Source organism: Lycium barbarum, chromosome 4 (genome assembly GCF_019175385.1).
Source record: "Lycium barbarum isolate Lr01 chromosome 4, ASM1917538v2, whole genome shotgun sequence".
NCBI lineage: Eukaryota > Viridiplantae > Streptophyta > Magnoliopsida > Solanales > Solanaceae > Lycium > Lycium barbarum.
In genome coordinates this window covers 145,913,816-145,932,141 of record NC_083340.1, presented here as the reverse complement: position 1 = coordinate 145,932,141, position 18,326 = coordinate 145,913,816, and the positions used below count along the sequence as shown (strand labels likewise).

General features: G+C 35.1%; 2 protein-coding genes and 1 long non-coding RNA gene across 8 annotated transcripts in view; 1 reads left to right on the top strand and 2 right to left on the bottom strand.

Moving 5' to 3' along the window:
* Positions 1 to 1,509: 1,509 nt before the first annotated feature.
* LOC132636867 (uncharacterized) lies at positions 1,510 to 4,555 on the top strand. The gene is made up of 3 exons (XR_009581474.1): positions 1,510 to 1,736; positions 3,204 to 3,255; positions 4,176 to 4,555. It is a non-coding gene; the product is annotated as an uncharacterized LOC132636867 (long non-coding RNA).
* A 7,564-nt stretch (positions 4,556 to 12,119) lies between these two features.
* On the bottom strand, positions 12,120 to 14,442 carry LOC132636865 (transcription factor MYBS3-like). The gene is made up of 3 exons (XM_060353927.1): positions 13,930 to 14,442; positions 13,303 to 13,499; positions 12,120 to 12,612 (listed from the first exon to the last, which is right to left on the bottom strand). Exons 1-3 carry the CDS (start codon positions 14,252 to 14,254, stop codon positions 12,283 to 12,285), a joined length of 852 nt encoding a protein of 283 aa, XP_060209910.1. The 5' UTR covers positions 14,255 to 14,442; the 3' UTR covers positions 12,120 to 12,282.
* Positions 14,443 to 17,344: 2,902 nt separating this feature from the next.
* Positions 17,345 to 18,326, bottom strand: part of LOC132636863 (probable acyl-[acyl-carrier-protein]--UDP-N-acetylglucosamine O-acyltransferase, mitochondrial) — a 14,794-nt gene continuing 13,812 nt past the window's right edge. For all 6 annotated transcript variants that reach the window (XM_060353920.1, XM_060353922.1, XM_060353919.1 and 3 more), the window contains one exon: positions 17,345 to 17,839. The gene's annotated coding sequence lies outside the window, so the exon portion shown is untranslated. The remainder of the gene's footprint in view (positions 17,840 to 18,326) is intronic.

The window sequence follows — 18,326 nt, the reverse complement described above, 5'->3', positions numbered from 1 at the left end:
ATTGATTAGGCGTACATACTTAGCTAGTTAAATTAGTTAACTCACTTCCAGGGCAAAATAATTTCATGCCCATTTTTTATACCTTTGTCACATACCCAAGCTTCTAAGTTGCACATAACTTTTTTTTTAAAATAATTATTATATCACATATGTATAAAATACGTATTGCATGATTATTTATGTGAATAGTCATATTAGTTATTCTTTAGTCTAAATTTTATTAATTTTTGTAAATAATAATCAAGCCTTTTTACACATCCCTCGTATAGTTAAATTGGTCCAGCCGGAAACCATATTTGTGGATTCTGAAGGATGCCTAACACCTTCCCTTCGGAATAATTTGAACCCTTACTTAGAATCTCACTTATTTTCGTAGACCATGTTAAGCTGCATATATTAATAATTTATAGGTACCCTAGTATACCTTAAATGCTAGGTGGCGACTCTGTACATAATTAATTATTTCAGAGCTCCATAAGTTGTGCTTTGTTTAGCCTTTGGTAAAAATAGGGTGCAACAGGTTGTTCTGTGGGTTTGTTATTCGATGTCAGTACTTTATCCATCCGGGTTTCGTTTGTTCCTAATTATCAGTTCGATCTTCCTCAAAGTTATGTTGGTTTCTCTCTTCCTCCGTTTTGTCCGGGTCACTTCTATGTTGTCGACTAAGTTACCTGATCCTACAGCAAAGGGGAACTTAATCTCGTAGAAGTCCACATCTCTTGAGACTAAATATTCATCATTCTCTAAGTCATACAATCTCCAACCCATTTGTTCGTAAGGGTATCCCAAGAATACACACCTACGACTCCTACTCTCAAACGTGTCCCTCGTTCTTCCCTTTGTGGTGCATAGCACAGTGACCCTAGCACCCTTAAGTGTTCATAATGCGGTGCTTCCCCGTACAAAACTTTATATGGGGTTTTCCCATTCAAAATCGATGATGGTGTTCTATTGATCAAATACCCTGTAGTCAACACACATTCACCCCAGAACCTGATTGGAAGATGACCCTGAAATCTTAATGTGTGTGCCACATTAAGAATGTGACGGTGTTTTCTTTCGACTCTTCCATTCTGCTGTGGTGTCCCTATGCAAGATGTTTGAATCGACTATGCAAGGTGTCCCTATGCAAGGTGTTATATCCCGTATTTTTATACGTCGAGTTATTCGCAAGAGAATCGACTCAAGTTAAAGACAGGATCATTTTCGGGCACGAAACAGAAAAATCTTTAATTTCCGGTCTCTATTAGAAAATGAATTGTTTATGAATTTTACTTAGTGTATAAATATTAATGGAAAGTTGGGATTAATTTACCATGATTAGATTATTAAGTGGGGGTTAAAATTTAATTTTTTCACTAAACAAGTCATTAGTGCACAAAGTGGGCCCCACCAAGACATGTGGCTAAATTTAATTGGCTCAAGCCTTGGGTGGCCACGTGTCCAGCCCATGAGCTGCATCTAAATGGGAAAATAATGACTCACAAGTCCACCCAAACCCTCATTTCATCTTCCACAACAAGCTAGAGAGAGAGAGAGAGAGAGAGAGAGAAGACACAAGCCATGGCTAGCAAAAAAATTGGAGCTCGAATTTCTTGATCAAAAAATTCAGATTTTCAAAGTATTCCAACCAGTTAGGAAGGCTATAATAACGTGGATTAGTCATTTGGAGCAACAAGAACAAGTATTAGTTCATTTCACAACTTCTAGCCAAATTAAGAAGCCAACTTGTTAAGGTAAGATTTCGTTTTCTTTTGTTATAAGATTGGTGTTAATGATGTTGTAATGGATCTATTAAGTTGTATTATGTGAAGTTGGAAGTAAGAAAAATTGTTTGATTAAAGTTGGCATTAGAAGTGGGCAGATTTGGAGTTGTTTTAATTGGGTTGAGTTTGATTAGTGTTGTCACTATTATGGTATGATATTTGTAGATAATTGTTTATGTTGAAGGGCTGGAAATATGGTTATTGACATGTATAGGGGTTGTTGTCAATGGTAAAAATTATACTTGATTCCATGTGTTTGTGATTTTGTGGAATAAAGGTCGAAAATTGTATTTCGATGTTGTAGTGTTGATGGACTGTTTTGGGTTTCCTATTGAAACAAAATTGAAGTAATTCTTGTACATGGATGGTTGTTGTTATTAATGTTATGGATTATGTGTAAAAGGTGAAAGGAAAGTTTAAATCATGTTAGAACTTGTTGTGAAATTAGAGCAGTTTCCTTGCATTTAATAGTTGATGTTGTTGTTGTTGTGGGCTGTTTTGATAAGGTTTTTGGTGGAAAATCTCATGTGATTATATGGCTATTTGAGGTTGTCATTGTTATGGTTAAATTGTAGTTAGGGGCTGTTCTTGAGGAATTGGAGAACTAAGGATAGTTAAGATTTGTATTGTGACGTTATAATGGACGGGGCTGTTTTAGAACTTGTTGTAATGTTACGATAGTTTTCTTGCATATAGAGGTTGATGTTGTTGCTGTGTTGTTGCTGATGTGAATCATCAAACTTAGAGGAAAGAAGCGTATAAAATATCGTATGCGAAGTGTGTGAGATCTGCTTGGTATATTCTTAGATGTTCGTGAGATTATCGGTCAATGTTATGTGGTAAATAAGGGCTGTTTTGGGGCTGTTTTGTAATAAATTTCGTGGCTGTTTTGTGATGAATTTCATGGCTGTTTTGTGATGAATTTTGTGGCTGTTTTGGGGCTGCTTGTTATAAATTTCGTGGCTGTTTTGTGGTGACATTTGGGGGGCTGTTTGTTGTAATTTTCGTGGCTGCTCTTATTGAGTCGAAATGCAGGGATTGTAGTTATGATTATGTACAATATATGTAGTGTATTTGCTGGAGTATGGGCTGTTCATGATGGCTGGTCTAACATTGAAAAAGGGGCTGGATAAACATAAGGAATTAGTGTATTAATCACTTTGTTGTTGTGGTTGTTGTACTCCATGGATGTAAAGAGAAAGAGTGATAACAATGGTGTAGGTAGTGCATATGGGGCTGATTTTGTTATGTCCCCTAAGTCATGTTAAACAAGTTTGGATTGATATATGAAAGAATGATTAGCAATGTTAGCTTGTAGCACTAGTTGGTTTGAATGCGAACGAAACGTCGTTTAAATGTTAGAAAGGGATTGTGAGCGTCAAAATACGTATTAAATTCCGTTGTAGACTAATTGTAGCTCTTGATATCTTGATATAGGATAAGTACCATTGGGCAGCAAGTACAAGTATAATACGACTAAACGCAAAAGGTATGTAAAGCGCAACCCTTCTTTCTTTTGGCATGCCTTAGTTTTCAATAGGCTATATCACGAGCCTCGAGGAAATTCCAAATTCGAAATCCGAGCACGTTATGATCCTTATATATATTTCTTGGCATTCTTATGTATGTTGTGATGAAGTATGAACCATTATGTCTTCGAAAGCATTGATTTCCAAACTTTGTACAAAAAATTGTTTTAAAGAATTCCGTAACTACGAAATGCCATATCTTTTGCATAAAGACTCGGATTGCTCCAATATTTTTATAGGAGTTTGCATGATGTATAATGAGTATGTTTTCCATAGGCAGGCCCGACTCGGGTCAATACCCGTCCGTGGGTCTCGCGACTTTCCTTTATGTAATTCGGAAGACTTTTAAAAGAATTTGGTATGATTATCATTTCGAATTTCAAGTATGGTCATTTACTTATATTTGAGTCTATGGTAATGATTTTATGCATATGGTTACTCATGACTCTGCTCGTGCGTTCTGTTATATCTTTCGCCGGTTCTGTTGTCGTGCGCACTTTGATATACTCCGGAGTTATGCTGTGTTTATGGTTCACCGAGCTACTCGCAAAAGAGGGTCGGGTTCCACATATATTTGGTGTTATGCTGTGTATGGCGTTATGTTGTGATGCGATATGTGACGGGGATACGGAGATTTGAAACATTCTGGTGTTATGCTGTGTTATGGCGCCATCGACGGGCGGGCGACCATATTCTTCTGTACCTTATGCATGACTTATATTTTGAAAGTAAACATTTTGAAATGTTGGATTTATACTTATGTTCTGTACTACTATTTCGTTTATGCCTCAGATTTGTTCCTGTATTCTCTGCTTTGCATACTCAGTACATATTTCGTACTGACCCCCTTTCTTCGGGGGGCTGCGTTTCATGCCCGCAGGTACAGACGCACAGTTTGGTGATTCACCAGTTTAGGACACCTTCTTCTGCTGTTTGGAGTGCTCCTCTTATTTCGGAGCCTACATTTTGGTATATATACTTGTTCGATGCATATGTATATATTTGTTCAGGGGTACGGCGGGGCCCTGTCCCGCCATATGTTTCTGTTGGTCTGTTTAGAGGTCTGTAGACGTATTTGTGGGTGTGTGTGCCTACTTCTGTACGGGTGTGTTTGGTATGATCCCATTCGTTATGACAGCCTTGTCGGCGTGCATTCGTATATGTGTTTTGGGCCGTTGTGCCATTTGATAGCCTTGTCGGCTTTTGATACATTTGATAGCCTTGTCGGCTTTTGATACATTTGACAGCCTTGCCGGTTTTTTGATATATGTATATACATATGGTTGTGTTTGAAATATGTCTAAGACAGTTTGATATAATTTGAGGCAGTGTGTGATATTTGTGCCTATATACGTTATCTGTATGTGATTCGATTTGGATAAGTTCGTTAGGGTGCCCAACTCGGGCACTAGTCACGGCTTACGGGGTTGGGTCGTGACACTATTGATCAAATACCCTGTAGTCAACACACATTCACCCCAGAACCTGATTGGAAGATGACCCTGAAATCTTAATGTGTGTGCCACATTAAGAATGTGACGGTGTTTTCTTTCGACTCTTCCATTCTGCTGTGTTGTCCCTATGCAAGATGTTTGAAAAAGAATTCCATGTTAAAAAAAGTAGTTCTTCATACATGTAAATTCAATTCCGTTATCACTTTTAACAATCTTCATCTTCTTACCAAACTGCCTATCTACTAAGGCGAAGAATTTTTTCAAGGTTTGGGACACTTCTTTCTTATCGATTAAGAGAAAAATCCACACGGCTCGCGAGCGATCATCCAAAATAGTCAAAAAATATGAAGCACCACAAGATGAAGGGGTTCTATATGGTCCCTATAAATCACAATGAATCATATCAAAAATATCCGAAGCTATATTATCACCTAAAGGAAAAACACTTCTTGTTTGGTTTGCCTTTTGGCATACATCACATTCTTTATCTAATCTAATACTACTCTCTTTTAGGCCTAATACCGTAATAGACTTCTTAACTTGTGCTGAAGGATGACCTAACCGTTTGTGCCAACTATCGAACAAATCAACTGCCTCCGCCTTCATAGCTCGTATCCACGTCACATTCTGAAAATAGTAAAGTCCACCTCGACGCTCACCAGTTCCAAGCAGCTTCCTCGTGGTGGAGTCCTCTATAGAACACATAATTTTGTTAAAATTTACATCACAATCTAAATGATCAATAAGATGTGACACAGAAATCAATTTGCATGTTAAATCCGAAACTTAAAAGACATCCTTTAACCAAATCTTATTATTTAGCTTAATTGTTCCTTCTCTCGCGGCCACCGAGCTACTTCCATCTTAAACCCCAACCGGACACTCAGAAATGTCCCATTGGTCGCTCAGTTCCTCCGGATTACCTGGCACATAGTTGATAGCTCCGGAGTCAATGATCCAGGATGAGTTTTCAGCCTTACCGTCCATCTTGCCATTTGGGTTTATTCCTTGAGAATTTAGCACGTGAATTAAAGTCTTCCGGATCTCTTTGCTCAAATTGTGAGGTCCCGCCTGTGTTCACCTATCCTATCGCTATCTGAGCTCCTTCCCTAGAAACCACTGTGTTAGCCCGGTAGTTACCTCTTCCACGTTCGGATCCCGGTCCACACCTCTGCTGCTGTTGCTGTCCTCGTCCTCCAATTTTTTCATCCCTTTTTTTATTTCCTGGCCACCAATCCGGATAGCCAATGAGTTGAAAATATCCGTCTATGACGTGTCCGGATCTCTTACAATGTGTGCAGAATGCACCATCGTTTTTCCCTTCACTTTGGTCACGGTGAGAGTTTCTCCCTTGTATGGCAAAAGCCATGGTTTCACTCTGGTCCTCTATTTTTCGTGTGATTCCTCTCACACGCTTTTCTTGCACCAGCTTCGAGTAGACCTTGTTTAATGATGGCAACGGTTCCTGAGCCAAGATGTTAGACCTCACCGTTCCATACATTTTCATCTAATCTCATAAGGAAAAGATGTACTTTTTCTTCTTCTCTTTTGTTTTTTAGGGCCGTCCCTAGATTGCACGTGCATTTTCAGCACTTGCAAGTCAAAATCTGTTCGTAATTTGCCAATTCCTCCCACAACTTAGTGAGTCTTCCATAGTAATCCACTATGGTCCTTCCCCTCTGCTTTCACTCCGCGAGTTTGGCCTTAAGTTTTTGCATCCCAGAGCTATTGATAACGGCGAACCATTCTCGGATGCTCGTCCACAATTCTTCGGCTTCCTCTTTATGCGAAATCGTTGAGCGAAGCGTTGGTTCTATGATTTTGCGAATCCAACACACCAATAGTGAGTTTATAGTCCACTAATCTTTCAAATCTTGCGACTCTTTATCCAGCTTCTTAATCGTACCATCAATGAAGCTAAATTTCTTCCCAACTCTTAGAGCTGTCCTCATAGATCTAGCCCATTCTTCATAATTTTCACCCTTCAATTGGACTTGGGTCACCACAATTTCAGGGTTATCATTCAACGTAATGTCATAAGGAGAGATTTTTTTTCTTTGGGTTTTATTTTCTTCACCGGTTATTCATTTGCTTTTATCGCCAGTTTCTCTGTTACTTGCCATTGTTTTAAAGTTTATGTGTTCTTTATAACGTGGCTCTAATACCATGTTATATTCATGACAGGGACGAAAATTTAGAGAAACATAATAATGGGAGAATTCTTCCTATCTTTCCGTTCTTCATAATGACCTCCTTATATATAAGTAAGGTTTCTCCTTGCCCTAGTCTAACAAGGTAACCCTATTCTAAAAGAACTAAAATCCTATTTTACCATAATTACAAATTCACCATAAATAACTATTATAATTATACTAGAATAAGGTTCCTACCGACCCAAGGATTTTACCGATACACCGACGTGTCCGGACCAACTGATCCAGTCACATTTGATCTCAATACGAACTCATATAACTTGAAGGTTTGTGACTCCTTCCTTCTATCGAATATTCTTTTTTTAGCAGTCTCAACTTTATGTATTATCACCTGTCACAGTAATACAAGGGTGACCCGATGGACTAACGTTCATCTCTTGACAACTCATTGATGGTAATATACGGTGACGGAGCCAGGATTTGAGATAAGGGGTTCAAAATATAAAAAAGTAAACACACAAAAAAGTTTAAGGGGGTTCAACATCTACTATTTATACATAAAAAATAATTTTAACCATGTATAAACAATGTAAATTTTCGTCGGAGGGGGTTTGGATGAATCCCCTTAGCCGTATGTGGTTCCGCATGTGCTAGTAATATATACGTACTCTCTTCATCTCAGTTTATATGACATATTTAACTTTATATACAGAAATGATTTAACTTAAGCTTTTCATCTAGCTTTAGTGAGATGATCAGTGAAGTGTCTAAAACTTATTTTAGATTATAAGCTTCAAAAGCCTTGAAGCATGACATTTCAAGTTCAAATTGTAGTAGAAATAAAATTTATGTGATTTTTTCTTATTTATTCAAGTCTTGATGGACAGAATTACCCGATATCTATGCTCGTGAGAGATAGTAGATACCCCCTAAAATTTGTCGAGATATGCATAAATTAGCTCAAAACACCACAGTTATTAAAAAAAAAAAAAAGACTTTTTTAAATGGCATAATACATAAACAAACCCTCAAACTTAACTTCAGCATGCAAGTATGCCCTTCAATTTTGGGTGTGCACAAGTAGGCACCTCAACTTGTATAAAGTTGAACACGTAAACACAAATACTGACGTGACACATAAATTTTGGAGGTATCTAGAGGATCACTTTATAAGTTGAAGAGTTCCATGCTGACAAAGTGGAGACAAGTTGAGGTGCCTACTTGTGCACACCCAAAATTAGAGGACATACTTGCCAGTTGAAGCCAAATTTAAAGTCCTATTTATGCATCGATGCCTTCTTAAATTAATGTCTAACTAAGGCCTCATTTGTTTGCACTTAATGGAGGTCTAAATCTGAATGATTCAGACTTTAAGTCATTAAGTGCATTTGTTTTACATTAAGATCTAACCACTTATTTGGTCTGAATAGGTCTTATTCATTAAGATCTTGAACCAAGTCTTAATATCATTAAGAGGCACTTTGTATAAACAATTTTTAACACTAGCTCCACCCCACTCCTCACTCCTACCACCCACATCAAACCTCTCCTACCCCTTCACCACCCACCCCAACCCTCTACTACCCCACCTCTTCACCACCCACCCCAACCCTACACTACCCCTAACCCTACCCCTAACTCTACGCCCCACTCACCACCACCACCAACACCACCCCCACCACTACCCACCCACCCCCCATCCCCACGACCCACCTATCACCACCACCCAGCCCCTACCCCCATCTACCTTACCCCAACCACCCCCACTCCCACCACTCACGCCAACCCTCTACTACCACACCCCCTATACCAACCACCCACCTCCCAACCCTACCCCTACCACCTACCTCACTCACTACCAACACCACCCTAACCCCCCACCTACGTACCACCACTGCCCTCCTACCCCCATCACCACCACCCACCTACCTTACCCACAACCACCCCCACCCTACCCAGAACCACGACACCACCACCACTCACCTACCCCACCCACGATCAGTACAAAGCATCTCCATCTTTACTAGCGAACATAAATGTTTCAGTTTTTATCAAATAATATTTTTATTTTATTAACTTTGTATTTATTTTCTAATATTTTGTTACTTTTTATTTGAAATTTATATTTATAATATTTAAACAAATATATTATGGACATTCAGATGTTGAAAAACAAACAGTCTTAATCATTCAGTGTTCAGATATAGAGACAACATCTTAATCATTCAGATGTGCATTCAGATTCAGACGTCTTAATCTTAATGAAAACAAATGAGGCCTGACGTGACACATAAATTTTGGAGGTATCTAGAGGATCACTTTATAAGTTGAAGAGTTCCATGCTGACAAAGTGGAGACAAGTTGAGGTGCCTACTTGTGCACACCCAAAATTAGAGGACATACTTGCCAGTTGAAACCAAATTTAAAGTCCTATTTATGCATCGATGCCTTCTTAAATTAATGTCTAACTAAACACTGCTTCATAAATTGAAATGGGTGAGCATTTAACGTATCGATCCTTGTAATTCGTTTCAAAGTCACTATCTCTAAAAAGTGAATATAGGACCAGCTGACAAATAACAGGTATTTAAGTTGACACAAGATTGCAAATTCTAAACGATATCTCTCTCCTCACCCCCACCAAGAAAATGCCAAAAAATTAAAGATGTGCACGTTATTTGGGAATTGGGGATGTTTTTGTTGGACAAAGTTACTCAATATCTGTATATGATGGATATTTTGTAAAATTAATCAAAGTAGACGTAAACTATTTCTAACTTCACAGTTATAAAACAAGATATTACTGATTGATTCTACTCGAATTAAAGTAGCCAATCAAGAAGTCCATAGTATAAAGTAGAAATTAAACCAAGAAAAGAACTTATAATTGATTAATGTTTCTGATGAAGGTATCAGCAAACTGAGTGTCAGTAGGAACATGTCATGAGAAGATAATGGATCTTTGAGTCTTATTATTCAATTACAAAAAACTGGCTATCTCATGAGGTAAAAATTACGATTATACTAGGAGATGGATGACAGACTCATTCTTTCAATCAATGGGTGATACACTTTAGTAATAGAAGTGTATCTAGGAATTGAACTTTATGGGTTCGAGTTCTGAATTTTAAAAAGTTATTTAGTTTAGATGAATCTATAACTAACAACCTACATCACACTAGTCTAATTAATAGACCAAATCAATTTGGGATTGGCTATAGATAAAAGGAATATAGTCATGTACAGCATATAAAATTACCAATCTAAGTTGGTAAATAATCAAGAATTTCAGTATAGATACTAGACAGCCAATAGGCCATCTTTTATCTGATGCTTTATCTTCACTTTGCTATAGTGGATGAATTTTGACATAGAAATAGCATGAAATTTGCAGCGGCAGCACTAATTTTTATACTTATTTTCTTCTGGACCAGCACTTATCCAGATTCGGATCAAATAGGTCTACTAAGAGATAAAATGCTTGTCCAAAAGAAAATAAGTATAAAAATTAGTGCTGACTAAGCCAATTTCATGCCATTTCTCTATCCGGATTCGTATTGAATAGGCCTACTAAGAGATGAAATGTTTCTTATCAAAACTATATTCATTTTTGAACTAATATGTTTAGTTGAATTCATTGTAAATATATTTGGTATATCAATTTCCGAACGGAGGAACTCCAACTATCTCACCACACGCCTAGGTGGTTTTTTGAACCAACATTAACTCCCTAAATACCTAAAGATTTCTCAAAACTACTAGTATATATAATGCTTATATTAGGGTATATACGAATTTCAAAGAATGCAAGAAAAAAAGAAAAACAATTACAAGCCATGAGCTTCAACCGACAAGTCTTTAAATCTGGTTCATATGTTGTTTCCACTAGCTAGTTAATACGTAAGATTCATGATCCAGAATTTTGGAAAGTTATTATAGTGGTCCACTGACCATTGTCAATTAATGTCAAATTATTTGTCTGTATTTTTAGGTGTATATATGAAGGTACAATTATTGATTGTTTCCAATTTATACACGTTTCAAGAATGTGATTTTTTTGTCCTATCTTCACTGCTTTTATCCTATTAAATCTGGAGTAATAGTGATGATGGACCCTTGTTGTAGGTAAAAGTTGACCCCATAAGATCCAAGTATATATATTGCTTGTACATATCACATAATCACAGACTTGAAAGTATGAGATGTTAGCTATTTCAACCTATATTATGACGGTACAACAGTAAAAACTTATTTATATTTGGTGTTTACATTGGACCTTATTATTTCATCATTGTTAAAAAAACAAAAAAAACAAAAAGTTAGAGTATGTGTTAATTAACTATAGTTTAACAATAAGTCGCATGTGAAGACATGTGTGTCATGTATTTATTGTTTTTGTGTAAATACCGAATGCAAGTAATTTTTTTACACAAATCCTTTCATTAGAGCTTCAAATGCTTGTATATCAATTTTTAAAATTTAAGCATTTGGCAGTCTAAACTTACTGGTCTGATTAATCTGGATTCAAGCCACCTAGGCCTACTAACGAAGGTAGGACGATTCCTTCCAAGAGTTTTTAATTCTAGGAATTCAAATCGAGACCTCAAATAAAGAGCGAAAGAGTTCTGGTCATTCTACATGCCATCCAGCAACGGAGCTATGTATGGTGAAGAGGGTTCAATTGAACTCCATCGCTGGAAAATTGTACTGTGTATATTAGGAAAAACTTTATCATGTTTATATATAACTCGTTGAACCCCTTTTATATATTAAAAAGTTTATTATAATGTTTTTTGAATTTTTGGCTCCGCAGCTAAACACATCCCTTGATGGTAAAAGCTTATATGTCATTATACATCCATGAATTTAGTGAAGCATGAAAACATTGAAAAGTATAGCACAAGAGTTATTAGGAAAACCACATACACGTTTGAAGGAATAAAAAGAGAGTTGGATAAAAGCCAGAAGAATAAGAAGAAGAAAAAAAATCTGGTTATGCGAAATCTTCATAAAATAATTTGGTCTAATTAGAAAAAAAAATTGAAGTTAGAGATGGAGAATAAACGTGTATGGCAAGTCAAACCTCTCTAGAATTAATAGTATTTCACTATAATGGTAAGTTTATTTTTGGAATCGATTTTACGTTATGTCATATTATATATTATATATAACAACATCTCGCTACATTAGTCAAATAATATCCGACAAATGACGATGTTTTAGAAAGGGTTGAATGTAATATATAAAAAAAATGAGCATATAATATGTACCTTGGAAAAAAAGTAGGAAACAATACATCCATTGTGCTCTAATCATGACTTAAAAAAACTAATTAAAAATAAAGTTACTTTTAAACAGGGATATTAATTAGTACTACAAGTTAGGTAACTGTAATTGGCCCAATATTCATGAAGTTAACATCTGTGGATGATGACTTGTTTTTATCCACAATATTATTTCTTGGAGCTGAGAGACTAAGCTCCAAATCAAGAGCTCCATTTGAAGAAATGGACTTATTTGGCACTTTATTGTGATGAGAATTGTGTGATCCATAACTCCAAAGAGGAACTGAATAAATCTCTTCAAGTTGTTGAGAATTTTCACTCTCTTCTCCCAATGAATTTAGGTCCAGTGAAGATAGTCTGGTAATAGCTTGACAAGCTTCTTGACAATTAGGAGCAAAATCTGCATGTTTGTTGTTGCTCCTTGCCTATCATGTTTACAAATAAGAGTTAGTAATCAATTCTATGCACTGACGGTGCAACAAATATTTAAACGATCAGGTCAGTTATAAAATAATTATAAGTGAATCTCTATGATGCGCATTAATTAGCAGTCTGATATAAATAGTAACTTGCTTGCTATATATAGGTAAACTACTTTGATTATGTAAGAAAATCTTTATCAATGCGTATAACTCAAATTCTAAGTTGTTTGGATCTTCCAGAAATGAAGCTGCATCCGTTTGATCCTCCAAATGCAAGGATCCGAAACTACTAAAAAAATGCGTGTATGTCAGAAATTGGCTCGTCGTTATTGGATTTTTGACGAGTTGTCGAAAATTCACTTTTTTATAGTGGTGTGGCACGTGTGTAATAGCGGCAGAGCTAGAATTTTCACTAAGAAGTCAAAATATAGATAAGAAAACACACGAAAAGGTCAAGCAGATCAACATATAGTACATATACTTCACACAGTGTAATTTTCTAAAAAAAAAAAAGGGGTGTCAATTGATACCCCTTGAACAAAGTTGACTCCACCATTAATGTGTGATGGTGTTTTGGAAGATCCGAAAAAAATAGCTTACATCCTATGGATATAATATCCCAAAATTTCTACTTAGAAAATTGTGAAATTGTGGCTAAAAATAGATGGTTTCAATCCAAAAACATATATTTACCATGTCAAATAGGCTTGAACGTCTTTTCTTTTTGTTGAGACTTGATTGTCTTAAGAAATATTTTTGAGCATGACTTGCAACTTGAGTTGGAGTCCTTGTTGTCACAAAGTTTCTTGAAATTCCTCTCCAGTCTCCTTTACCTAACTTTTCAAGTCCAACTAAGAATCTTCTGTGTTCCTCTTCTGTCCATGGAACTCCTGTTGATCCAATATAAATATATACCAGTATAAACTAAGAGAATATTTCTATTAGATATATTAATCTTGACAATGGCATAATTAACCCCTTCATATAAGTTGCAATTAGGCCATTATAGTTGTGTACAAGTGCTTAGGTCGATTATATGAATTTTCATTGTTTATATACCTTCATTTGAGCGCATCTCAGTTTAATGTGAACATGCTTACTACACAAAAAAATACTGGAATGAACTATAAATTTTGTTGTTATAATATATATCACTAAATAGTTCGCAGCTAACAAAATTTTGTTGTTTAGCTATAAAATTTGTTTGTCAAGTTCATAACGTCGTTTCCAGGCTAGGCTAAAGAGGGGAGGGAGGGGTATAGTTGGCTGATAGCCAGCGTAAAACTTGTCTGCTAAAAATATATATGAATTATTACATACCTTTCTTTCTTTCACCAACACAACCTATGAGAGTACCATCAGACAGATAATCATTATTAATGGAATTAGTACTTTTTTCACAGCTTTCATTAAGAGATGGAGAAGGAGATGATGAGTGGCTATTTGTTAAAGCCAAACAATCAAAACTAAAACTTTTCTTCAAATTATGAATAGAAGAAGAATTAGATGTAGAATGGGAGATATCAAGTTGCACTCCAAAAAGCCTCAATCCACCAATAAAATTACCAGCACTAGCACATTTCAAAGTGCTACAAGTTCTTGAATTGTGACCATTGTAACCACAATGTGAACATTTTCTCCCCATTTTCACATAGACAAAAGGGCTTTTGTTGAAAAGGGAGGAGGGGTTGAATATGTATCAACAATTGTCTAGTTGGTTTAATTTATATGATGATGATGTGTTGTAGTGCAAGGTAGGGTTTATGAAAATAGCTAGAATATGTAAGACCAAGAAAAGATGATTGGTTGGACATTAATGTTTTTGGTTGGATATATTATCCAACTTGGGGGACATCTTTTAGAGTGGAACAACTATTGGTATCTCTACGAACGACAAAATTAAGTAACGTGGAATTATTGTGGAAAAAAATCATAAATGGTTTATCTCACAGAATATTGTTACAATTACAATAGTACCAGAGGCGAATTGAGAATATTGAGTCGATGAATTCAAAATAAATTAATCATATTACATGTGTATTTTTTAATTTATAAATGTATAGTTTGACACGTAAACAGTAAGTTCAATTGAACCTGTAGTTTTCGTCTTATCCGCATTTGAGTACATACTACTTTTCTAGATGTAACTATTATAACCAGTGACAAAATTACTGTTAGAAAGAATGGAAGATGATTCAATTAAATTTCCGTTCATTAAAAAATTATATTACGTAAAAATAATTATTTTTGTGTATCGATACATTATTGTATTCCTTTGCCAAGTGATAAATGTTGAATTCTAGTGCTTTCTTTAATTCCTTTGTTAGAATTTTGGCTTTGCCGCTGATTATAACTCCTTATAATTGAATATTTAGTTGGAGATATTCAGCATCTGTATGCCTAATCAACCAATGTATTCGCATGTGTTTAAGCACGTAAAACATCAACAAAACTGCAAAAAGTACCATTAATACTTCCACTTTGAATTGTTAATCACGCGATTATCTCACCTTTGTTGTTGAAAAAATATGGTTAATAAGGTTTATATTGTCGTAGTTTTTTGGTAAAAAAATTGATGTTCGAATCCGTGCGCCTAACCAACACATCAATGAATCTTACCACTAGACTTAGGGCCCGGGCCAAAACTTATAGCATCCTTTGTCGACCATATGTTTCAAAACAAATAAAACAACTTACATGTCAGACCAATATTTAAGGTAATTCCCAATATATGTTGCTTTTCTTTGAAATTCTACCATCTGCCAGAGTACTTGGCTGTAACACCATTGCCATTATCTCAAATAACACTGTATAATCTAAACCTTTAACATGATAGCAACTGAATTTAGACTGGGTTAAACTTGAGGAATATCTTTTGGTAGTACTACTGGTCTACTACTTTATTGCAAATAGGATGACAACTCTTGCTAAAGGTATAGTATTATGTATCTTTATTAATAAAATCTCTGACAAAAAAATCTTTTAGTTTTTTTAACAAATATTGTCCCTATCCATATAGAAAAATATCCACATGTTTATCTTCATTGTACTTGCACCCGCATGGTTAGGGGTGTACAACGTAAACCGACAAATCGCACTAAATCGATAAATCGAATCAAATCGAGAAAAAAAATTCGATTAGTGGTTTTGTTTGACTTGGTTTGGTGTTGAAAAAAAAACCCGCCCATAATTGGTTTGGTTTGGTTTTAGCTAAAAAAAAGTCAAACCGAACCAAACCAACCCGACATGACATGTATTCAATTTTTAAAATATTTTATACATAAAAATAGTTATTTGTAATGTAATTTATAAATATTTCTTAATTATTTTTTTTTGTAGTTTTTTTTTACCTATTATCACATTATTCAAGCTTGAAATTAGAATTTTGAATGTGAATAGGTTTTATATCCTATGGATGTTATTAACTCATATAAAGTCCAAACCAAAACCAACTCAACACTAATACTAACAAAATAAATTCAATTTATCACTAGGAATGACAATAATGTAGGATATATCTCCTTTAGTTTTGCATAATTGGTTTAGAGAGTGAAAATACATTACTTAAGTTTTTTTTTCTTGTCATGTAATTAATACTTATTAGCCGTACTTATTTTAGGATGACTTAGTATTTTTAGATTATGGTCATTTTCTTTATGGCTTATTAATTAGCAATATTTATTTTAACCGATTTTATTATCTTTTGTTGAATAGTTTAATACAATGTCATCACTCTTCTCACATTTTGTGTTATTTTCTTATGAAACACTTTAATTACATAGTTGTATCTTACTAGGACTAAAGAAATATTTGAAGTAAAAGTTATATATTTTGTATCAAGACTATTCCGAATAACCCGAGAAAGCCGAATAACCTGAGAAAACCCGCGATTGAAAAACCCGAATTTTATTGGTTTGATTTGGTATATAAATTTAAAAACCTGACGCAATTGGTTTGGTTTGGTATTTAAGAAATCTGAACCAACCCGGTCCATGTACACCCCTAGGCATGGTTATCCCTTGAAGGAATTTGATTTCAAGAGCAAGATAAACAAAAATATCTCTCTTCCTAACATAAATCTTGACTTTTATCTTCGCATAGTATAAAATTTTGATTTAAATATCTTGGCACGCCACAAGTTGGGGATACTAATGCAAGTATAATGTTAAGAGTCGTGTTTTATCTGTTCATCCTTGAATCTTATACTAGCTAAACATGGACAGAAAAAGAAAAAGATGTATTCCTTCCGTCATAACTTATAATTTATGTGACTGTAGTTTCGCTCGGAACAAAGTTTGAGAAAAAAAGAAAGATTCTTATACTTGTGATCTTAAACATGTCATAACATATCGTGGCTATAGGATATTTGAAATTTCTGACTGTAAACATGTCATAGTATTTATGTAGTCGTAGAAGAATCTCATAAAAGGATAAGCTTGGAAGTTTAAACTTATTTTGAAATATTAAAATGCAACATTCTTTTTTAGACGAACCAAAAGCTACCTAAGAATAAAAGGCTGGTCACATGCAAACCATCATATAAACCTTTTGAAAAGCTTCAACACTCATGTTTGAGGAATTTATATACTCTAGGAGTCAAGTCCACTCTTTAATAGGAGTAATAACCAAGCCCTTTAAAATTTTGTAAGTACAATTACAAAACGGACTTGGTTGTCCAAAACACATAGTTAACATTCTAGAAAACTAGAATCAGTCACATCTGGGAGATCCAACATGCTTTTTCACAGAAATTACGATTAATCGGATAGTAAATCCAAGCTGTTTTAAAGTATACATAGTCATACATACTAACAAGGAGTGTCTTCCATCGAACAAGAATCTAACTCTAACCAAGCAAAGAATGACAGAGTAACAGAGAATGAAATGGGTTGAAAACTAGTGTAAAAGCGGGAACTTGGTTGCAAATGTTGACATATATAATTACAAGGCAATAAAGAAGCAATATTAGTGCTCATGTCAATTAGCAGCTTCGACAATCAACCACGAGATTCTGTAAGAAGCAACTTTGAGATATACAAACTTTGACATCATTGAGGTTCATTTAATCCATTCATCCGGAACTTCTTCTCAGTTCATTGTTCCTCCATAACAAGCTTCAATAATTAATATGGTCCTTGTACAACATTGTTCACCTCGCTAAAACTTTCTATAAAACGGGCAGGAATTCATCACTTTTTTTCACTTTGTCAGAGAATGAGGTCAGAAGTTGCTGAAAAGTGAAAACAAAACAAGAAGTCTTTATCCAAAATGTTTTTTTATACATAGTAACAGTAAGTCTATCCATAATTATGAGTTCAGAAAGATTCCGTGTAACAATTGTCTATTCTTTTTAACTTAAGAACTAGTTATAGTAGCGCATCAACTACGAAAGACTATAAACCAGGTACTTAGAAACCTTCCACATTACTAACTTTAATCAGTTGGTCCATTAAAAGCACAAAATAATACTGATCTTTAACTGCAAAATGAAGCAATGAATTTTTGCAATGTACTCAGTGAGTTTAGATGAGATGCATAAATGCCAAGTACTATAAACCAGGTATTCAGTCAACTGAACTACTACCATTTTGCAGTCAAAATACACTTAGGGGTCGTTTGGTTGTTGGTTAGAGTTATGCAAGGATTAGTTATTCTATCTTCTACCTTGCATAAAATAATATATAGATTTCTTCATAACTCATACATGTATTAGTTAT